Source organism: Loxodonta africana, chromosome 16 (genome assembly GCF_030014295.1).
Source record: "Loxodonta africana isolate mLoxAfr1 chromosome 16, mLoxAfr1.hap2, whole genome shotgun sequence".
In the NCBI taxonomy this organism is placed as follows: Eukaryota; Metazoa; Chordata; class Mammalia; order Proboscidea; family Elephantidae; genus Loxodonta; species Loxodonta africana.
The window spans coordinates 10791587-10816350 of NC_087357.1; the positions used below are offsets into that span (position 1 = coordinate 10791587).

Genomic DNA, 24764 nt, shown 5'->3' on the forward strand with positions numbered 1-24764 from the left:
GGTATATTCAATATTCTTCACCAACACAATAATTCAAACGCATCAATTCTTCTTCAGTCTTTCTTATGCACTGACCAGCTTTCGCAAGCACGTGAGGCGACTGAATATATCATGGTTTGGGTCAGGTGCACCACACTCCTCAAAATGACATCTACCCTTTTCAACACTTTAAAGGCCTTTTGCAGCAGATCTGCTCAATACGATACATCATCTGATTTCCTGACTGCCATTTCCACGGGTGTTGTGGATCCAAGTAAAATGAAATCCTTGACAACGTCAATCTTTTCTCCATTTATTATGATGTTGCTTAATTGGTCCAGTTGTTAAAATTTTTGTTTTATGTTGAGGTGTAATCCATACTGAAGGCTGTGGTCTTTGATCTTCATCAGTAAGTACTTCAAGTTCTCTTCACTTTCAGCAAGCAAGGTTGTGTCATCTGCATATTGCAGATTGTTAAATGAGTCTTCCATCAATCCTGATGCCACATTCTTCTTCATATAGTCCAGCTTCTCAGATTATTTGCTCAGCACACAGATTGAATAGGTATGGTGAAAGGATACAACCCTGACGTACACCGTTCCTGACTTTAAATAACGCAGTATCCCCTTGTTCTGTTCTGAGGACTGCATCTTGGTCTATGTACAGGTTTCAAATGAGCACAATTAAGTGTTCTGAAATTCCCATTCTTCGCTGTTATCCATAATTTGTTACGATCCACGCAGTCGAATGCCTTTGTATAGTCAATAAAACACAGGGAAGCATCTTTGTGGTACTCTCTGCTTTCAGCCAAGATCCATCTGACATCAGCAATGATATCCCCAGTTACATGTCCTCTTCTGAATCCAGCTTGAATTTCTGCTCTGTTAGCACAGTTGAAGCACCCTAACTTGGAATGTCCCTTTAAGGACTAAGGTGCGCCTGACCCAACCACCTCATATACGTGTGAAAGCTGGACAACGAATAAGATGATCAGAAAAGAACTGATGCCTTTGAATTAGGATGTTGGTGAAGAATATTGAATATACCATGTACTGTCAGAAGAATGAACAGATCTGTCTTGGAAGAAGTACAGCCAGAATGCTCGTTAGAGGCAAGGATGGCCAAGGCTTTGTCTCATATACTTTGGACATATTATCCGGAGGGACCAGTCCCTGGAAGAGGACGTCATGCTTGGAAAAGTAGAGGGTCAGTGAAAAAAGACAACCCTCAATGAGATGGACTGACACAGTGGCTGCAACAATGGGCTTATGCATAACAATAATCATGAGGATGGCCCAGGACCAGGCAGTGTTTCATTCTGTTGTATATGGGGTCACTATGAGTTGGAACCAACTCAACAGCACCTAACAACAACAACTTTGAGTAACAAAGGAGCCCCTGGAGGCCTGGTGGTTAAGGCTGCTAACCAAAAGGTCTATATTTCAAACCTACCAGCCACCCAGCAGGAGAAAGATGTGGTAGTCTACTTCCATAAAGGTTATAGCCTTAGAAACCCTAGGGGGCAGTTCTACTCTGTCCTATAGGGTTGCTTTGAGTTGGAATAGACTCAACGGCAACAGGTTTGGGTTTCTGTTTGCTTGTTAGTCTGTTTTAACTTGGAATACTGAGTCCTTGGGTGGTACACAAATGGTTAACACACTTGGCTGCTAACTGAAAGGGTGGAGGCTCGAGTCTACCCAGAGACGCCTCAGAAGAAAGGCCTGGTGATCTATTGAGCCCCCACATATATGGTTTCCTCAATCCCCCTCCATCCTCCACCCAGTTTACCTGGCTAGCTCTTACTTCTCCTCAGATCCTGACTAAGCTGTCACCTGTTCTAAGAGAAGCCCTTTGGCACCTCAGTGCACTCTCCTCAGAAGTCACAGGCAGCTGGTACTTAGATCGCGCCGCACATGCTGTACAGAATTACCTGTTCACGTCTCTGTATTTTTCTGGACACTCCATGAGGAGAAGTCGAGGTATTCACAACTGTATCCCTTCTTAGCACAGTACCTGGCACGTAGTGGAGTACTCAGTACTTGTTAGTTGAATGAATAAATCAATTAATGATTTAATGATAGACACAGTCCTGATTTTTTTAATAATCAAACTAACGATTCAAATACTGTGGCAAAATGCAACGTTTTAATAGCACAGGTCCTTTAAGAATTATATACCGCTGAAGTCTCTCAGGTTTAATGTGATTTAAAAGAAACTGGCGGGCACTAAATTAGATTTAAGAACTAGTAGGAGAAACATGAAAACTAAAAACTAAAGGACACATTATTCCCTTAATATAGGAGAAAGTTGAAGCAAAACGCCACGCTCACCTCTGTAAGCAGTATCGCCAGCATATCCTGCCTCTGGAAACGGATGGCCAGGTGCACGAGAGTGTAGCCGACATCAAAGGCAGAAGGACGGTTCAGCAACCGCACTTCATCCGCAGTGAGCTGACGGGCGATGTCTCCTCCGGATGACTTGTACGCTTCTATAGCAGCCAAATCTCCTTCAACAACCCCTAAAGCAAGCACCAAGATGGAAAAGAGTTTAATTCTAGTTTTTTCCCCAAAAGCACACGTGTAGCATTCATCCAAACTCTTTAAGCATTTCTCTGTGCTTCATAGGTCCTGGGATATCATTTAAACATCCTAAACAGCATAAGAAAAATTAGTTTATTTCTCTCCTTTTAATTTCTTTCTAGAACTAGCCCTACCTAGTTAGGCACTTACCTGGCCATCAGGGCTGGCTCCGTGCTCTGGTGGGTGTTAAGAGGAATTATCAGAATGTAACAGTGAAAGGCTGGGCTATATTAACTGATCAAAGATCAGCAACCCAGGGTGAGGAACCAGGCTTCACAAGCCACGCCTGCTCTGGGCTGCATTTGTCATGACTGCAGATACCGAGGACATGCAGATGTGCCTTCCCATTGGTGTCAGGCTGCTTCAGCCCTTTATGCCGCATTTTTAAAGCTGAATCAAAAATGTTAAAATGCTGAACTTTCCACATGTCTGTTTAGCTCTGACACAATATAGAGAGATTAAAAACTCTCTCAATGTAAGTAAAAAGTTAGCAATATTTAGATTTCACACTCACAGCCAAGTATTCCTCATATTCCTTAGGAATTGTTAATAAAGTAAAAAGTGAACTAGATGATTTCCAACAATAAGCTAAATTAAAATATTACTAACCAGTTGGAGGTAGGAGATAAAACAAGAATGACTTTTTCCAAATTCATAAAGAATCCTTCCATTCCCACCAAACTATTTTATTAACCTTAATAGAAATTAATATTAGGTAATGTTATTATTTATTTAACATTAGTAATCCTACAGGTTTGATTTTGGGGGTTTATGTTAAGACGAACTAGTACTAGGAAGAAAGATCTGGGCAATCTACTGAAAATCAGCCAATGAAAACTCTGTGGATCACAACCCAATATGCAACTGATCGTGGGGATGGCACAGGACCAGGCAGCATTTTGTTCCGTTTTGCATGGACTCGAGGGCCAATTTAACAGCAGCTGACAACAATAGTGCACTATGGTAATGAACAGTCCCTGGATGGGGCAAACAGTTAAGCCCTCAACTACTAACCAAAAGGTTGGCGGTTTGAACCCACCCAGAGGTGCCTGGCAAGACAGGCCTGGTGATCTGCTCCAGAAAGGTCACAGCCTTAAAAACTCGACAAAGCACAGTTCTACTCTGACACATCACGGGGTCGACGTGAGTCAGAATTAACTTGATGGCAAATGATTTTTGGTTTGGGAAATGAACTAACGGTTTTGGTAAAAAACGAAGGTGTAAGTTACCTTCAAGTTTACTACAGATAGTGTTTAAAATATATATATACACACATATCTCAAGACTATAAAAAAATAGAACCAAATAATTTAAGCGTTTTCTAAGTAACATCAGGAAAAGTGCACCTGTTGGGTGAAGTTAATACTAGACAAAAATATTCCTGGTGTGTTTTTTACAACAGCATTTTAATTTCCACCCTGAATTAGAAATCAGATAAATAAGAAATATAAACTCTGGGGTTATGGATACTTTTTGCAAATCTGGATCCTCTCCCCGAAAAGTGTCCCCCAACACCCCCATACCCACTTTTCAGGTTAAGAACTGACAATATTAAATGAGAATACCTTCCCCACACGGATTTTGATTTTCACAGCAATGTAGGTTAATACATTCCTCAATATAAACAAACAAGCAGAGCTGCAAATCCTTCCCCCCCACACACACATTTTATACTCATTTATGCTTTATACTCACACTTTATACCCAAAACACTCTCATGAGGAACACAGGCCTAGAGCAGCCACAGAAAGTAGTCGTAAGAGCTAACAGGTAATAAGGTTGGCATCAGACAAGGGGCATAAATCTTCCCAAAAGGGCGAGTCTTAAGAATAGGTGCGGATAAAGAACTACTTGAATTAAAAACAAATCTATGGTTAGAGAGTTTCCTAAGTATTATGTTCAAGTACACAACAAACTTAAATTTCTGCTGAACTCATTTTCACCAACAAGTAAGAATAATCTGGTTTTGAATAATGTACCACAGCTCATTAGGAGGGAGCATGCTCTACTCCACTCTGTTTCCACAGGATCTCCTTATGAAGGCAACGACTTTTCACTGAGGTCCTAGGCAGATGGAACTATTCCCAGGCCCATGCAGTGTCACTGTTTTTAGCTTTAACGTAAAAATATATAAATTTTCTTTATACTACATGAGAAATGTTCCAAGCACTTCCAAAAGCAACCCAAGGATCAAATTATCTGAAAGGAGAAAGACCTACACAGTGTATGTGGCTGTGTGGGTGTATGCAGGACTGCATGGATTTACGTATGTATATATTCAGGTGTTTTTTTTGTTTGTTTTTTTTATTTCCCAAGGGATGAGCTAAGCTAGAGATAAAAACACCAAATAACTTCATTCTTCTGGCTGGGAAGAAGAAAGAGCTTCTACATCACAGTCACCGCAATTTCTAGCTAGCTACCACTAACATCACAGTCACCGCGACTTCTAGCTAACTACCACTACATCACAGTCACCGCAATTTCTAGCTAACTACCACCACATCACAGTCACTACGATTTCTAGCTAACTGCCACTACATCACAGTCACCACGATTTCTAGCTAACTACCACTAACATCACAGTCACCACGGCTTCTAGCTAACTACCACTACATCAGTCACCGCGACTTCTAGCTAACTACCACTACATCACAGTCACCGCGACTTCTAGCTAACTACCACTACATCACAGTCACTGCGACTCCTAGCTAACTACCACTACATCACAGTCACCGCAATTTCTAGCTAACTACCACTACATCACAGTCACCGCAATTTCTAGCTAACTACCACCACATTACAGTCACCACGACTTCTAGCTAACTACCACCACATCACAGTCACTACGATTTCTAGCTAACTGCCACTACATCACAGTCACCACGATTTCTAACTACCACTAACATCACAGTCACCGTGACTTCTAGCTAACTACCACTATATCACAGTCACTGCGACTTCTAGCTAACTACCACCACATCACAGTCACTACGATTTCTAGCTAACTGCCACTACATCACAGTCACCACAATTTCTAACTACCAACATCACAGTCACCGTGACTTCTAGCTAACTGCCACTACATCACAGTCACCGCGACTTCTAGCTAACTGCCACGACATCACAGTCACCGTGACTTCTAGCTAACTACCACGACATCACAGTCACCGCGACTTCTAGCTAACTACCACTACATCACAGTCACTGCGATTTCTAGCTAACTACCACTACCTCACAGTCACCGAGATTTCTACCTAACTGCCACTACATCACAGTCACCTCAATTTCTAGATAACTGCCACTACATCACAGTCACCATGATTTCTAGCTAACTACCACTACATCACAGTCACCGAGATTTCTAGCTAACTGCCACTACATCACAGTCACCACGACTTCTAGCTAACTGCCACATCACAGTCACCGTGACTTCTAGCTAACTGCCACTACATCACAGTCACCGTGACTTCTAGCTAACTACCACGACATCACAGTCACCGTGACTTCTAGCTAACTGCCACTACATCACAGTCACCACGATTTCTAGCTAACTACCACGACATCACAGTCACCGTGACTTCTAGCTAACTACCACGACATCACAGTCACCGCGACTTCTAACTACCACGACATCACAGTCACCGCGACTTCTAGCTAACTACCACGACATCAGAGTCACCGCGACTTCTAGCTAACTACCACGACATCAGAGTCACCGCGACTTCTAGCTAACTACGACATCACAGTCACCGCGACTTCTAGCTAACTACCACGACATCAGAGTCACCGCGACTTCTAGCTAACTACCACGACATCACAGTCACCGCGACTTCTAGCTAACTACCACGACATCAGAGTCACCGCGACTTCTAGCTAACTACCACGACATCACAGTCACCGCGACTTCTAGCTAACTACCACCACATCCCTGAAGTCTGGAAGAATTTCATGGTAGAAACCCTTGCTTAAGAACTCATTTCCTCTCTCATGTTTCTAAGGGATTTCTGTAATTAGAAACCAATTAGCACAATCAAAGTGGGGAGAGGTACAGACCAAACAACACAGCAGTTACCCAACTGTGCTTGGAATTCTAATGTACAACTTCACCCGTTCTGCCTTTAAATTGAGTGCTTTTTAAAAATATCAACAGAACCTTAAATGGATGCATTGTATGGTATGTGAATTATATCTCAATAAAGCTGTTATGAATAAATCAAACCATTCAATTACTCACCCACCCACATCACCAAGCTGTGTTAAGCTGCAATGCCCAGCCCCTCGCATGGACCAGATCCCAGAGGGCAGAAAATAAGCATGAGCAGAACAGAGGCTTCTGGGTGAGGCCTTCACAGCATCAAATTCTCCAAACCTCCCAAAACGTGAAAAACACATGTTTAAGTATGGGCACAAAATAATACTTAAAAGAGAAATATTTTATTGTCTACTGATTTAGGAATATTAATTTTATTCTCTTTATTAACCATAATTAAGAACTCATAGTTTAAGTGACTGGTGAGTTTTTGGGTACAAAGACTAGCTGATTTATTACAAGTCAAATCTTATCTGCTTGTCACTGAGCTGCCCCGACTTTTGGTACGTCTCCATTACACATTGCTCTAAGAGAGCTATTGATTAAAAGTCTAGACAGATTCCTAATAGACTGGTTTCCACTGTAAATACGGTGTTTAATAGGAATTGGCCCGTACTCGGGTAACTTCACTTTTTAGCCCTCAAGTTTTCTACTTATGGGGGGAAAAACATCAGGTTATAAGCAAAAAAAACTTACAAAATGCCTTTGAGTTCTTCATATTACATTACGTTTTGACCACCATTTAATATTAGGGGATAAAGGGAAAAGAGGAGGAAGTCGTAGAACAGTCAGCAGCAGATACGGCAGCATAGGAATCTAAGTAGTAAAATCTCAATTTATGTAAAAAAAGCCATAAAAAACTCAAAAAGTTCCAGCAGGATACAAAGAGGTGACCTAAGTTAGAAGTTGCTGGTACCTCACAGTGCCTCCAAAAGCACCTGAAGCGTATTTCCCTAAATTAGATTTTTTTCAAAATTTGACAATCGTGTGTTACGTGTTCTGTCCCTTCCTCCTCCACGCTATGAAGGCGAAGGACAGCTGAAGGCACTCCAGGAAGATGAGCTTTATAGACTATGAAACATCGTTATACACTCAAAACCGGTTCCGTGAAATGCACAATTAGCAATGGCAGGTTCGTAATTACAGATCAAGTGTTCATATGCGTTAAAAAACACAAAGACCTGAGAGTAAAAGAAAGCTACTGTAGTATATGTTACTAACTACAACATTTATGGGAAAAAAAAGCTCATATTGTTTCACAAGCTGGGCCAGGAGAAGTAGTTAACATATTTTGAAGCCACAGGTCACAAACTCACTGGGGACTTCACAGCTACTATGGAACTCCGTTGGTTAGAATATGGAGCTGGCTCACAGATGTTTAGAAAAGAAACTTATTTTTTTCCCCCATATATGGCACAGTTTTCAAAGTTTTGCCTTATTTTCCTTTATGACATAAAATCATAATGGTAACTAACTTTGAAAAGAATGCCAAATGGTAAAAAAAAAAAAGCCAGGACTTACCTGAGCCCACCTGGGCCAGCTCAACACTACCCTGGAGTTCTATGGTAGCTGTGACATCACAGCATGCTTTATGCTGTGGGGTCAGGGTGGACTTGGAGTCAGCTGGTACAATTTCAGGAGCCCTTAAAGAGAAAAGTTAGTTTTAAGTGGTAATGTCGAGAATGCCCTGATCATGGTCAGCAGAAAGACGCAGAGTAGCTGGCTAAGATGACTGGGAACTCTTTCACTATCCCACAGCTTAATTCATTTAACTGGTTTAACATATTAAAAAGGAAATCATACCACCCCGGAATACTTTTTCTTTATACTTGTAATCATGTAGCTATAATTTAATCATGAACCTGGGTTAGATATTCAAAACTCAAACATGTGCTGCATTTTAAATAAAATGACCTCGGTATTTTTAAGTGTACCTTCAAATAGGCACAAGCATAGTGACAATCCCAGAATTAGTTTGAGCAGGACAAACAAATCACCTTCTGGCTGAGTTTTCCACAAATAACCAACAGCAAGAAGTTAAAATCTACCACTTCTATTCCTGAACAGTGCTATGGAACAGTGACCTTTTCAAAACACCAAAAAGGTATTTTCATATTAAAAGAGAAGAAAATCACAAGTTGGAAATGAATTCTTAAATTTAATCTAACCTCTACTGTATCAAGCTAAGCTTCTATTCAATTCATTCAATAATTTCACTTCCCATTATTAAAATATCCACTTTGGAAAAATAAAAGATTCAAAGAAATGGAGAAGTCAAAGAGTCTCTAATTAAGACCTTTTATCTGTTATTAATCATGACGGATATGCCAAATACAGTTGGTATTTCTGAGTTCTTCCTTAAATCTTTGATCAAAATGTTAACAATGTGTGGAAATACAGAAATCCCCAAGGTCAAGAAGAAATGCCTGAACTGATAGATACCTTCCTAAGAATGACCTTCCCATGCAGCAGAATCGCTGCGGAAAGCATACTGGGAGGACTTGAAGGTGTCACACAGACATCTCTGGGACATGTGATCAGAGATGAAGGCCAATGTTACTGGGTTAGAGAAGATGAACCTGAATTCAAATGACAAAGGTCATTTAAAATATCACCAAAATATTCAACTGAAGGAAGATTAAGGCTCTTAAAAATCCAAGGTTCAAGGAAAATGTGTTTTTAAAACTCATGTAAAGCAGTGTATGTCAAAACCACATTCACCATCAAAAAAGCAAGTCCCAGAAGTTCTTCTGACTTCATTGCCAACTTATGCTGGCTGAATTTGAAGCCAAATTTTGGGATTTTAGAATTCTATTACTTTAGCCCTGGAGAAACTGAATAGTCAACCCAGCCTCTTATACAAGTGAGAAAACTAGAGGGTAACTGAACATTTAATAAAGTAGGGGAGGGGACAGAAAGTATAAAAGGGAAAACTCTTCTGCCATACCATGACTTTACACTTGTTCAGATTCTATCCATATGACTCTTCTAAGCCAAAAATACTCTCAATAGAATGAAGACAGAAGGCCCTCAAATTAGAAGAGATATGAAAAAGAGGGGGAAAAAAGGAACCAAGTCCATCTTAATTAAAGTCCACAGCTTGAAGCACAAAACAGAGACATTCCCTAAAATCTGCCACTGTGGGAGAAGATTCTACAACTTCAGTAAGCACACATGCCCCCACACAGCATCCACACAAGCCAAGTGGTAGATTTCCCCCAACAGTTTCTGGCCCATATATCCAACAGCCCACCGGACATCCTTACGCCTCTCCTATATTCAGGAAAAGTGATACTGCTATCCAACCCAGTTCCAAACCAAAGACCTAAGTATCTTTCTTGATTCCTTCTCCCCTCATCCTCAAAGTCAGTTCTTTCAAGCTTTATCAATTCTGCTTCTTAAATCTTTTTCAAATACACTCCCTTTTCCCCCATCTCCAATGCCTCTACGCCTAGCCGAAGACTATACTCTCTCTCACCTGAACTGCTGGAATTTTCTCTAAGGGGTCTGCCTGCCTCCAGTGCTGCCCTGTTCCAATCCATTCTCCATACTGTGGCCAGAGAGATCTTCTCAAATTGCAAATCTGATCAAGGCACTCCCCTTTCAAAGGTTTACCATGGCCCTTTTGGTTAAGTTCTAAACTCCTTAACCAGGCTAACGGAACTTAAAGACCCAGAATTATCCTCCAGCTTCCTTCTCACAGTTCCCATTCTGTACTCAAACCCTGCTGAACCTTTTTCAGTTTATGTGACATGCCATGCTCTCTTGACTCTGGGGTCTTCAAACACACATTTAATTTCCTCTAACAGGTACACTCTTCCCTCTTTTCTGAGTAAGGCTTCACAACTAGGATGTCACTTTCTCCTGGAAATGTTCCCAAATTTCCCAAACAAGATCATCTTATACATATTCCTTTACTTCCTCTATTGAACCTATCATACCAGATTGCCTTGCTGAATTATTATCTTTCTCCACCAGACCATACAGTGCTTGGGAAAACACGAGACACTCAGTGAATATCTGAACACATGAATGAGTGGATGAACAAACAAAGCAATAAAAGGTAAAAGCTAAGACAATTTTGAAAAATAATGGCTGGAGGGAGTAGGGATGGGGATGGGTATTTGTAAATTTTTGTAAATATGTAATAAACCTCTAATTATTTAAGCAAGGAGGCCTGGTGGTACAGTGGTTAAGAGCTTGGCTGCCAACCAAAAGGTAGGCAGTTTGACTTCACCAGCCACTCCTTGGAAACCCTATGGGGCAGTTCTACCCTGTCCCATAGGGTCGCTTGAGTCGGAATCAACTCGATGGCAACGGGTCTGGGTTTTGGGTATTAAAGCAAAAAGTGAAATACTGATATAAAAAACATACCAAAATAAAAAGCCTCAAAATAAATCCCAGTATGTAAAATCATTTAATATATGATAAAATAAAAAAACAAAACCCGTTGCTGTCAAGTCGATTCCAACTCATAGCAACCCTACGGGACAGAGCAGAACCGCCCCACAGAGTTTCCAAGGAGCACCTGGTGGATTCAAACTGCTGACCTTTTGGTTAGTGGCCAAAGCACTTAAACACTACGCCACCAGGGTTTCCTAACATAAGATAAACCAAAAAACCAAACCCAGTGCTGTCAAGTCAATTCCGACTCACAGCGACCCTACAGGACAGAGTAGAACTGCCCCGCAGAGTTTCCAGGGAGCACCTGGTGGATTCGAACCGCTGACCTTTTGGTTAGCAGCCACAGCATTTAACCACTATGCCACCAGGGTTTCCCAAATCAGTGGGGAAAGAATTTATTCAACAAAAATAACATAATTAAAATAATCATATTAGTGGAAATTATCTGGAAAAGATATTTTAATCCATAGTTCAAACAAACAAAAACTGCTTAAGACAATGAGATAAAATGTCAATAGCATAACCTCTCCCACAAAAAAAAGAGAATATTTACAATAAATATGTCAGGTATGTATTTGTATCATATATAACATTACATTTATATGAAGTTCATGTAACTTCATAAAATCACAAATGGAAATGGACAAAAGACATGAATCAACAATTCACAGAAAAAATATGACTAATGAAAAGAGACAGTATACCTCCCTTAACAACAAACATCAGCAAAAATACAGCTACCCAGGGCCTCTCTTACACCACTGATGGGGATATAACTGGTGCAGTCCTTCCAGGTAGCAATTTAGCAATATACATAAAGAACCTTTAACACTTTTACATCATTTCATCCAATAATCCCAATTCCAGGAACCTGAGGAAATCGTGAAAAATGCTGACAATGATTTTTGTTTTAGAGATGTTCATTAAAACCCTACCAGAACAAAAAATTCAGATAACCCAATGGCTAATAATAAGGAACAGGGTAGGTGCAGCAACTCAATGCCATTATTACACATTCATTTACATAAAGATGAAAACATTTTAATTACCTCAAAAGATATGGTTAAATGAAAAAGGGCAGAATATATAGCAGTATAATCACAATTATGTAAAAATAACAATGTAAAAAAGACTGAAAAGAAAGCATACAAAATCTAACATTTTCTCTAGGCAATGAGATTATAAATTACTTTCTTCACAGCTTTTCTTAGAAATAGTGTATGAGCAAATATTGAATATGCTCTGCTGTTATTATCCAACAATGACCTAAACTCTCACATACTGTTCTTATAGGACGTCAGCAGATGATGTCTAAACTTGATGGAACTAGAAATGATATTAGGACATTATTTTGAGATACTAGAGGTGCTGCCTGAGATAATACCACCTATGCGGCCCCCCTGTCCCCTACTCCTGCAAAAAAAAAAAAGTTTAAACTGAGTCTAATCATGAGGAAACAGACAAATCCAAACTGTAGATCATTCTGCGAGACAACTGACCGGGCCTCTCCAAAAATTTCACTGTCACGGAAGAGCAGGTAAAACCACAAAAACAAAACCAGCTGAGGTGCTGTTCAAGATCAGAGGAGACAAGAGAGACGTAACAACTAAATGCAAGGTATCCTCCTTGACTGAACAGGGTGGGGGCAAGAGCTATTACCGAAACTACTGATAAAACTGAATATGGACCTGAGGATTAAATTCCGTGGATAATTATAATGTTTGGTTATGTAGGGAAAACGGCCTTGTTCTTAGGAAATATATGCTAAAGTATTTAGGGGCAAACACACGCATATACATACAAACACACACATGTACACACTCACAGGGACACCAAATGTGGCAAAATATTAACAATTAGAAAATTTAGGTCAAAGGCATATGGTGTTCAACGTATTATTATACTTAGAACTTTTCTACAGGTTATTTTTTTAATTGTGCTTTAGGTGAAAGTTTACAGAGCAAATTAGTTTCTCATTAAACAATTAATAGACATTGTTTTGTTGACACTGGTTGCCAATTCCAGGATGTGTCAACACTCTCCCCTTCTTGGTCTCAGCTCCCCATTTGCATTCGTCCAGCTTTCCTGTCCCTTCCTGCCTTTTTGTCTTTGCTTTTGGGTTGGTGTGCCCGTTTAGTCTCATATACGTGGCTGAACTACGTGTGTTACTGTTTGTTTTACGGACCTGTCTAATCTTTGGCTGAAGGGTGAACCTCAGGAGTGACTTCAGTAAGGAGTTAAAAGGGAGTCCAGGGGCCTGCTCTCAGGGTTTCTCCAGTCTGTCAGACCAGTTCATCTGGCCTTTTTTTGTCAGTTAAAATTTTGTCCTACATCTGTCTCTATCTCTGTCCAGGGCCCTCTCCGGTGATCCATGTTAGAACAGTCGGTGGTAACAGGACACCATCTAGTTGTGCTAGACTCAGTCTGGTGGAGGCTGTGGTAGTTGTGATCCATTAGACCTTTGGCCTACAGGTTTTGAAATTTCTCAGAATAAAAGGCTGATGGGGCAAAAGTGGTCGTGTCTGCACAACAGGACTGGAGGTGGCAAGAAGGAAAGGAAACTACTACTTTTCTTTATAAGCCCTTCTATGTGGCTTGATTTTTTAAACCATGTGCATAGTTTAATAAAACTTTTTGAAGTTATTTTGTGCTAAAAGTAAATAGCAACTCCCTAAAGCCTAAACACACCATACTGTATTTAATATTGAAAAGATACATCTGGATTTCACAGTTCAGTGTGTTCATTTAATAAAACCCAAAACCAAATTCACTGCCATCAAGTCAATTCCAACTCATAGCAACCCTACAGGATAGAACAGAACTGCCCCATAGGGATTCCAAGAAATGGCTGGTGGATTCAAGCTGCTGACGTTTTAGTTAGCAGCCAAGCTCTTAACCGCTGCGCCACAAAGGGCTCCTCATTTAACAAAGTGTTTAAAAAAAAAAAATGAAAGCCTTTACTAAGTCAATAATGTATACTCAAAGGTCAGTATCATATAATCCAGAATCACCAGACATATCTCTTTCTCAAGGAGGCACAGTATTAGTACCAGGCCTGCATACTCAGTCATCTCTAAAGGCCAGAACTTCTGTCTCAGACACACTACAGCAACCAGGAGAGGACGCCACTGCTGGGACTCTTTCTGCCATCACCTTCCAATTGCCTAAACAGATATACGCTCATTCCTGGAAGCTTCTTTCTTATCCCAGGTGTCAGGAAGCACTTTTCAAATCCCAGACTGAACTGGACAGCAGCAGTTAATAGTGGGATGGAAAAGGAAAATTTAGTATCTATGGCTATCTCTATCTACATATGCACATGTGTACATAACTCCCTACAGATTAGAATCTTATTACACTGCTCAGAATGATCACAATTCACTTCTAAAGTCATGACATAAAATGCGATTTTATAACCAAAGTTCCCAAATCATGGAGAAATCCTTAAAAAAATCAGAAGAAAAACTATCTGAAGAAAATACTCCTTTCACAATGCTAAAATCCATTCCATTGCCCATAACATCAACCGCTTTGGATAGGACGTACAGTCACAAGCGAGAACGTACACGGAGTAAAAAAGATCCTCATTTTTAGAGTTACACACTCAGACGCCCACACGAGTGTCTCATGGAGCTAGCCAAGGACATACAAGGCAGTGGCCAGCATCCTAGCAGTTCACTTTCCTTTTATGGCTGCAGCGCCAAAGATCTGCTACAGGAGTAGACATATATCTTGGATTTGAAGACTGCTTTTAATAGAATATTCTAACCCAAACCATTTTTCTTTTAAAGGGGGGAGGCAACCAGAGGGCTCTAAATGTTACAGACTAGTAACTGGACTCCAGAACTTTTCTCCTGCCTCTGCCCTCGTTCATATGCAAAGCAACATGTTAAGAAAAAAAGACATTCAATCAGAAAAGATGAGTATCTTTCAGTAGAACAACCAGTTCGGCATCAATATAAAATGAAGTTCATCAACAAAACGGTCTGGTAGCACCCTGGAATAAACACAGCACTTACAAATAACCATATGTTCGACCTACTGGAAGGGCGGGCAGTTCCATTAGCTTCTCCTCCAAGCTCTCAGAAGATGATCTCTAAAAATTAAATATTAAAATGGATATGCCTCTGGGCTACCAATATAGAAGTGACGATGGCCACAAAGCAATTCCATAGGGCAGGAAAAACTCTAAAGATGGAAAAAAGGCTGCCCAGAACAGCTGTGGTATACCAAGTGGAAAATACGAAAACTCAAGCAAAACACCCAGAGGCACTGCCCTGCCTCCATCTGTCACGTATAAAAATCCCTGTGATTACAACGGATCCACCCGGATGGTCCAGGATACTCTCCCACCTCAAGATCCTTAACCACACCTGCAAAGCCCTTTTTGCCATGTCAGGTGACACAGTCATAGGTTCTAGAGAGTAGAACACAGAGATCTTTTGGGAGTAAGGGTATGAGCAATTACTCTTCTTGTCTCATGGTTTAAATCAATCATGCAAATCAGAAAAAGACCAAAACAGGAGTGTGAGGAGATACACATACAGGAAAACCAAGTAGTGGGCACACAAAAAATGCAAACTTAAGACACTATAACTCACCTCACTAATACTGTGTTTTTCAAAATGTCTAATGCTTTGTGCCTTCAGGTAAGTCATCAACACATTTTCCCTGACTGTGGAGAAAATTAGTAACTTTAAAGCCAAGGTGTACTGAACTAGAGAACAAAAGTCTCTGTTTTTTCCTTCACAATCGTGTGTATACTCTAAGTTTCCTGTAAAGTTAGAAACTTAGCCACAAAGATGTCTTAATAAATGGGTAAATACACCACTGCATTTATGTCAGGGATTTCCTTCTCTGTTTTGTTTTCATGTGGTAATTTTTTTGGTATACATTGCCTTATAACCATTCTAGCTCAAAGTACTACCATCTCCCAAAAACTAATCTATATGACTTTGTCTTCGAAGTTAATTTAATGTAGCTTAGCTTGTTGTACAACATCCTCTTCTTCTGACCAGACAAGTGTTTCAGACAAGTGTAAAAATCACCACAGAAGGTTACATATCCCAACAGTTTTGTTTTTACATAAAAAAAAAAATCAGGAATACAATCTTAACAGTTTGCTTCCTTGAGAAAAGCCTTTGGTTGACAAATTACAAATGTCTATCCATATATAAAAAACTAACAATTTTTAAAACCCGTATCAAAGCAAGATGAAAAGAATAGTTTAAAATTAAAAAAAAAAAAAAGCCTACACGTTGCTAATTTGTGTTAAAATTAACAGAACTGTATTAGTGAAACCAAATGGACAAATATATTTTGACATGTTTAATATCATTCAAGCTTTAGAAATTTCTACTTGTATCTGACACTTTTGAGTGGACAGAGATTATATGATACATAGGTTTCTGGCAGGTGGCCAAAATATAATTGGCATCAATATGGAAAGCAGCCGCTTCACTGATCTTCAACATAATGAAGTCAAGAGAAAAGGTGAAATAATAGACCAAATTTAATATTTTTGCAGAAAACTTGAAAGAAAAACTTCAATATATTTTCTACCTTTAAAAATTATCTAAGTTATTAGATAAGTCAAAACCCAGAAGAGTGACCCATTTTGCTCAGGAATAATCAATACTGCCATCTTTATAATTCCATTTCATCAGGCTACTCGATAAAGATGAGATTCTGGTTCAGGCTATAAGTTACTGGTTCTCAAGAGAGGGCACCAGCGCACACTGCAGGTCACCCCAGAACAGGAGCTGTGACCAGTGAGCACACTCTGTAGATGAAAGCTGCTCATGCCACTGCTACTGGGCAACTGAATGTTTCAGCATAAAAATTCTAGTTTCGGCGTGGACTTGTTACATAAGCTTGATTCTTTCCCTACACCTTCACCCCAAATCTCAGCTCCTTCCACCTTCACCAGCAGAGTCACTAAAAAAAAAAACAAGCTAAATGTAAGAAAGATGCATAAGAAGTGAAACAAAATGCCAACTAGGAAGCAACAGGTTCAATGATGACTGAATAAAAAAATTTCAAGTAAAATGTTTATTTGCTAGAACTTTAGGTATGACAAAGGGACTGCATTTCTTTTCTTTTTTCTTTTTATCAAATACTGCCATCAGGGAGGGTAGGAAGATGTAAAAATTAAAGGGAAAGAAATGTGACTTCAGGCTTTTCGTGTCCATGGACTGTCTGGTGCCTGATGATAAATTTAGGCTTCTCTACCCTTTCCAATGGTCTGGCCCACAACAGATCATGAGGACGCACAGGGCAGGGCAGTGTTCCGTTTTCTTGTGCAGGGGGTTGCCATGAGTTGGGCAAGAGCAGCTAACAACTCTTTCCCAATAAGAGCTTATTATACCTACACTACACCTCTATCTTCCCAACAGTCAGGGAAAGGTTATGTACTGGCTCCCCTGGGTCAAGCCTTTAGTAGTCTGTAAGGTGGAAAATACAGAAAGCTAGGAAGAAAGCAACAAATCTAGAAATCCAGGGGAGAAGCTGCGTGAAGGTCTAGCCCTCCAGAACCCAATATCTAAAAGGAATCATTCACTGATTTAACAAGTATCTGAGTACCTGTTAAGTATCAGACATTGTTCTAGATGCTAGGATACAGCAGTGAATAGAACAGACAAGGCTGCTGCCCTTCATGAAGCTTCACTTCTAGCGAAGAGACCAACAAGGTAAGGGTGTTACAAGGTGACAAGTGTGATGAGGAAAAATAAAGCAGGGAGGGCTGGAGAAAGGGTGACTTGGACAGAGCAGCAATTTTAGATACAACAGTCAGGGTGGAACTCACTGAGATGGCAACATTTGAAGAAAGAGCTGGGTGAGGTAAATGAGCTAATCCCGCAGATAGGTATCTGGAGAAAGAGCAACCCAGGCAGAGGAAACAGCAAGTACTGAGGTTTGACACAGGAGCATGCGTGGCTTGTTGTAGAAAAGCCAGGTGGCCGGTGTGGCTGCACTGGCATGAGTGAGACACAGAGCAATAGGACAACAGGGTGGGATGGCAGGAACAGAGCCAGGAAGAATTTTGGAGGGACCTTTGGCTTTTACTCTGAGAGACAAAGGAAGTCAATGGAGAGTTCTTAACAGAGCTTTAAAAGAGCTGCTGGACTGGTCTCAACCCACCTGGTGCAAAGGAAAATGAAGAACACCAAGGTCACACGACAACTAAGAGCCCAAGAGACAGAAAGGGCCACATGAACCAGAGACCTACATCATCCTGAGACCAGAAGAACTAGTTGGTGCCCGGCCACAATCGACGACTGCCCTGACAGGGAGCACAACAGAGAACCCCTGAGGGAGCAGGAGATCAGTGGGATGCAGACCCCAAATTCTCACAAAAAGACCATACTTTATGGTCGGACTAAGACTGGAGGAATCCCGGCGGTCATGATCCCCAAACCTTCTGTTGGCCCAGGACAGGAACCATCCCCGAAGACAACTCATCAGACATGAAAGGGACTGGACAGTGGGTAGGAGAGAGATGCTGATGAAGAGTGAGCTAATTATATCAGGTGGACACTTGAGACTGTGTTGGCATCTCCTGTCTGGAGGGGGGATGGGAGGATAGAGAGAGTTGGAAGCTGGCAAAATTGTCACGAAAGGAGAGACTGGAAGGGCTGACTCATTAGGGGGAGAGCAAGTGGGAGTACGGAGTCAGATGTATATAAACTTATATGTGACAGTCTGACTTGATTTGTAAACGTTCACTTGAAGCTCAATAAAAGTTAATGAAAAAAAAAGAGCTGCTGGGGCTCCTCTGTTGAGAACAGACTGTAACGGAGGGTGACGGCAGAGAGGGGACAGTGGCTTAGGCCAGGGTGGTGAGAAATGGTCAGATTCTGGATATATTTTGATAGTAGAGCCAATGGAATTTTCTGTCAAATAGGAAGGGGGTTGGGAGAAAAGAGAGAATCAACGATGACCAAGGCTTTTGGCACAAGCAATCGGAATGAGTGATAACTGAGATGGGAAACCGTAAGATAGATGAGGGAAAGATCAGTTGAGTTTTAGACTGTGAAACTTAAATGCCTATTAGATATTACAGGGAAGACATTGAGTAGACAGCTGGATATACAAGTTTAAGGTTCAGGGATATAAGAGTTACAACACAGATTTAATTCTGGGTTCTTATCTAAGCCTGTGTCTTTTCAAGAGAGCAAACTGGGATACAAATTTAAATGCTTTTTTAAAGGGAAACTGATTCAATAAAATAGCAAAGCAAAAAACCGTATATTAGGTAGTGCTGCCCTATCCTATAGCTACACGACTATCTACCCACCAAGAAAGGCAGTCTGTGGTGAGCACTGATATGACCTCCCTGAAAACACCTGGCACCAGACTGCAGACATTCCAGAAACAACTGCAAATTTAAATTCACACCTTCTGCCTGTACCATCCCCACTTCCACACCCAAATTCCACTTCTACAGATGTCTGGTTTGGCACTGCCTTCACCAAGAGGAAAATTTCACAACGTCTTCTCACCATATAAGATAATATGACATGTGAAATTTACACCCAGCAGTCATTTAAAAGATACTTGTTCAATACTGTTGCTTTGCCTTCTCAACAACTAAATCTTCATTCCTATTTTACCAGCCACCAAGATAACCTGAGTCTGAGACTTTTCCAATTTCAAACGGGAAAGTCTCACATTTTGTCCTCAGTATACATTTTACACTTAGTATACATACTTTTTTTATACATACTTTGGAGATGATTTTTTTTAATGCGTAACAGCAACAAGCCATAATATACCGTATCTAATGAAGTCTCATTTCTAAGGAGCATTCTGGCCGTACTTCTTCCAAGACAGACCTGTTTGTTCTTCTTGCGGTCCATGGTATGTTCAATATTCTTTGCCGACACCATAATTCAAAGGCATCAATTCTTTGGTCTGCCAAAACAAGGAACCAAACTGCCTTGGAAGAAGTACAGCCAGAATACTCCTCACAAGCGACGATGGTGAGACTTCATCTCACATACTTTGGACACGTTATCAGGAGGGACCAGGCCCTGGAGAAGGACATCACGCCTGGTAAACTAGAGGGTCAACGAAAGAGAGGAAGACCTTCAACAAGATGGACTGACACAGTGGCTGCGATGATGGGCTCAAGCATAGCAATGATTGTGAGGATGGTGCAGGACCAGGCAGTGTTTCATTCTGTTGTACACAGGGTCGCTGTGAGTCAGAATCAACTCGATGGCACCTAACAAAAAACAACAATGAAGTCTAGAGAATATAGGGCAAGCAGAAACAGGGAAGTAAAGATTCATCTGCAGTACATGCAGATTGCTGTTAGTCTCACTGCTTAAGTTTTTTCAAATAAAGCCCAATACGATGTAACCAAGTTTTTTAAAAAAGTTTTTAACTTATTTCAGTGATGTTTAGAGTTATGACTACCAATAAAAACAGTGCCATAATCTTTTATTTATTAGTCCAGAACCATACCGTGCAGTGAATAGTCAAAGGTTATTTGCCAAGAGGAAACTCAGAATCCACACTACCAAGAACCAAACACAATCAACTCTTGGTTCTAAGAACCTAGAAATTTTGAGGTGGGAACTCACAGCTATTAGAATGAGGAGAGATACAAGTATGGCTATTCAAAACAAGGATGTACGGAAAGAAGGAAAAGACAGCACCATGAAGAAATGGAGAATGACAATACAGACAAGAAGGGCAAACTTAGGTCGACTGGTCTAACTTTTGTGTTTCAAGGACAGTAAGTATTTCAAAAGCAGGCGTTCTTATCCTGGATTCACTGACTTGGGGGGTAAATGAACCCCTGATTCCTAAAGGATTCTATGACCCCCAAAAGAGGTTAAGAATTAGTACGATGAAGTCTAGTTTATTTCCATCTATTAAACACTGTGCAGTCTAACAACATCTTGTAGTAAAAGTACGCACAGCACACTACTGCATGCGAATTTTAAACGGTACTCTAAAAAGCATACAAGTAATGAAAAGATAATCACACCGAGACACAAGACCCAATACTTATTGTATGATTCCATTTATATGAAATATCCAGAATAAGTAAATCCACACAGACAGAAAGCATCCTGGTGGTCGCCAGGGACTGGGGGTGGGCGGAAACGGGAAATGACCGCTTAACGGGGATGAGGTTTCCTTCGAGGGCGAGGAAACTGTTTTGAAACTAGCAGAAGTGGCAGTTGCACAACGCCGTGAGTGTGCTAAATGCCAGTGGATTGTTCGCTTTAAAATGGCTAAATTTATACTAAGTGAATTTCACCTCAATTTAAAAAACTAATAAATAAAACCCCTTTAAATCTCCTGCTTAAAAAAAAGACAATCATACCACGTGACTGGGGGAGGGGCGCGATAGGATGAAATGAGAGGGCACCGGTAGGAGGGGGTGACCCTACCTCAGAGCAGGAGAAAACTAGAGCAAACCATGACTAAGTGCCGACCGTGCCTGAGACCACCCTGGTGTTCAGAGGGGCTCACCTGCTGGGACATTCATTTTATGAGGACAAAACGAAAACAAAAAAGACTTAGCCTTCTTGAAATTTACTCTTGGACTTGCAGGTTCATACAGCTATGTGTTCTGTATTTTGGAATATATGCATTTTCTATAATCAGGGAAATAAACACGAGAAATTAGTACGGGGAGGGGGGAAGGCACACACAGCTAATGCTTAAGGCTCATCCAGTGTTTCACACAAAGTTTAACCTTTGGTCATAAAAAAAAAGTAATCACTCAAAATTAAGTATCACTCAAAATTGAAAGTAAGCCCCCCATCCAAATAATTAAAATCATAAAACTCAAATATCTAACCTACTCAAAAAAGGAAAACACTGAAGACCTGCTTTTGCAAATGACATCACAAATAATTAACTAGCAGGTCCACTAACTGGAAAACACCCTGCTCTCACCTGTCTGTCCTCTGTTGTTCTTAGCTAGAAGCTGAGCCCAGTAGCCAGAATTTCTTTAGGAAAACACTATAAACACAAAACACACAAATCATAATTTGATCTATGCAATCAGCTGGCTACATGAAATCAGTTTCATAAAGTTTGTAAATATTTACGATGCTCACATTAAATTAACATCAGTAATTTCAAGGTCATTATTATGTTTGCTCAACTTCTTTGAGCCACACATTTTTGTGATATTTTTAACATCTGACTAAAGCTTCCATCATCACAAGATGCTCACACTGTTTACAAACACTCTGGAAGAGCAGCTGGTGTTCCCCAGTCACATCTTGTTACAACAAATAGAGTAGCAGTTTTCAACCCCAGGTGTATTTTCTACTACCCATGTGTAAAAGATTTATGCTTTAACATAAAAGCCCTCCCTCCCCAAGATGGAGAAACACGCATACTATTAAGTGTAGGCAATTTATGACGAAGCTATGACAAGACCACAGATACAGACCCTCGTGCGCGCATACTGGGGGGCAGAGATATAATGCTGAATGAACTTAGGCAAGCAGCAGAAAGCCTAGAAAATAACTGGAAATCAATGCTAAATAATACTGACCCTGCTTACATCTTTCCTGTCATTTTTAATAACTTTTCCCATCCCATTCAAAAAATGCAGAAAACAGAAACTTACCCACACAAGCATTGAGGAATAGCCAATCGGTCTTTTTCATCCTGTTTTTAATTTGCTTTAATTTTTTGAAGTCCACTTCAAGTTCCTCCTTGCTGCCAACAGCACCAGCCAATTCAATTCTCTGAAAATCCATTTTCATTTCAGAGTCACGTTTCATAGCAGGAGGTGATCTTCTCTGGCTATTACCACCACTGCAGCTTCCTCTCCACCGTGCTCTGTCTTGCTCATTTATTATTGAAGATGCCTCTTCGGTCTCTGCCAACTCTATTGCTTCAATGTTATTGGGTCTGGGATGATCACAAACAACACATTTTTTAGCCTTGGCCCAGTTTTCATATGTGCAAATAGAACAAGTCCAATGCTGGGTCCTTGTGTTCAGTTTATTTCTATCATTGTATTCCTCGCAAGGATCAACAGAAAAAGCAGCTGGTCTTGAGCCAGATCCTGAGGATTGAGGAGATTCGGTGGGACTCCTGGTCCTACGCTGGGATAAACACTGAGTACACCTGATGGCTCTTGGCCAGTTCAAATATGTGCACATGTGGCATGACCATTTGTTTGCATTTTCCATGCTATATGAGGACTTAACCCTTGGTCTTGCACTAGAGTCTGGACATATCAAAGGACTACTTCCTCCTTCTGTGCTAGAAGGATCCCAATCTCTACCAACATCACTTGAACCGCTTTTAAATGGATCTTCTGTAATAATTGTTCCACTAGGTCTCTGGGCACGACACATAGTACACTTGATTGCAGATGGCCAATTTTCATACGTACAGTATTCACAAGCCCACTTAATTCCACGTTCTGACATTGTGCACTTCTTGAAGTGAGTTATGTCAGGCAGGAAGCTATAAACAATTAGGACATAGTTATTAAAACAATAACTACATGATTCCACTTCTGAAAATATGCCCAGAAAATATAAGTACTCTTCAACTTACAAAACACATATTTGTCAGATGAAGTATGTAAAATTTCATACTTAATTATCCTAATATATATATTTTTTTAATTTCCATAGAGATATTGGAAATATGTTTCCAAAAAGCATCTGAGACCTCAAGATACAATGAAAGTGTACTTTGGAATGCAAAGGAGGTAAGCAAAAGATAAAGGGAGGTCCGTGAAAGTTCCAAGAAAAGTTCTAAGAGGGAAAACGTATGTTAAAACAGGTAAGCTGCTAACAGGAATGCTGAATTTCAGGGAGGACACCACCATCAGCTCAGGACGGTAACCAATAATTAAAAGACTCTCAAAGGGAAGGGAAATAACACAAAGCAAAAAAGTATCTTAAACACATCAGCATTCTCAAATGATGAACGACAGATTACGACGCTGTCCAGGTACAGTACAGTGTTTGACTCACTGAAGAATCCAAAAGGTCCAAGTCAATTCTGTCATTCTATCAAAAGCAGCCTGGAAGTGCTAGTTACCCACTACTCTTAATCAGCACAGGTAGAAAAGGAAGATGTTGAGGAGTGATCCCTACAACTAACAAAGTAACAGCGTAAAATAAGAGTTCCTTGATATTGTGTCTCCTCAAAACCTAGCTCAGTAAGGTTCTCAGACACACAGACACACACACACACACACCTCTGTATGTCACCTGTACTTGGGAAAATCAAACTGACAGAACTTTGCTAAGATAACTAACATAACCACTCCAACGTAATTTTGAATATTTGCTATTTTGAGTATTTAAAATATATTCATATATTCAAAATTCCATTCCAATGTAAACGATTCACTATTTTAAAGAAGGTTCCTAGGGTTCTATAACGGACTTACTAAACACCATAATGAGAACTTCTACTATTTAAAGACAACTAATTCATAAATGGAAGCCCTAGTGGCACCGCAGTTAAGAGCTCAGCTGCTAACCAAAAAGGTCAGCAGTTCAAATCCACTGGCCACTCCTTGGAAACCCTATAAGGCAGTTCCACACTGTCCTATAGGGTTGTTGAGTCGGAATCTATTCGACGGCACTTTACAACAACAATAATTTATAAATGAAGCAACTTACATAACAAATTTAATAATGGTTATTTTTAATGGCTTCATATTAGACACTGGCCACTAAAGCCAACTTCTCCATTTTTAAAATCCC

At 40.4% G+C, this 24764-nt stretch overlaps 1 protein-coding gene across 4 annotated transcripts in view; it reads right to left on the reverse strand.

The window, feature by feature from the left end:
- The window catches only part of ZRANB1 (zinc finger RANBP2-type containing 1), a 66804-nt gene that overhangs the window by 23649 nt on the left and 18391 nt on the right, over positions 1–24764 (reverse strand). For 2 of the 4 annotated variants that reach the window (XM_003419707.4, XM_064269198.1), the window contains 2 exons: positions 22655–23505; positions 2310–2497 (listed from right to left, as the gene is read on the reverse strand). In XM_003419707.4, coding sequence (XP_003419755.1) covers positions 2310–2497; positions 22655–23468 — 1002 coding nt within the window. In that variant the 5' untranslated portion in view covers positions 23469–23505. Of the gene's footprint in view, positions 1–2309; positions 2498–6792; positions 8108–8169; positions 8292–22654; positions 23506–24764 lie in introns of those variants that run through there. The other 2 variants (XM_023559808.2, XM_023559807.2) reach the window with 2 other exon arrangements.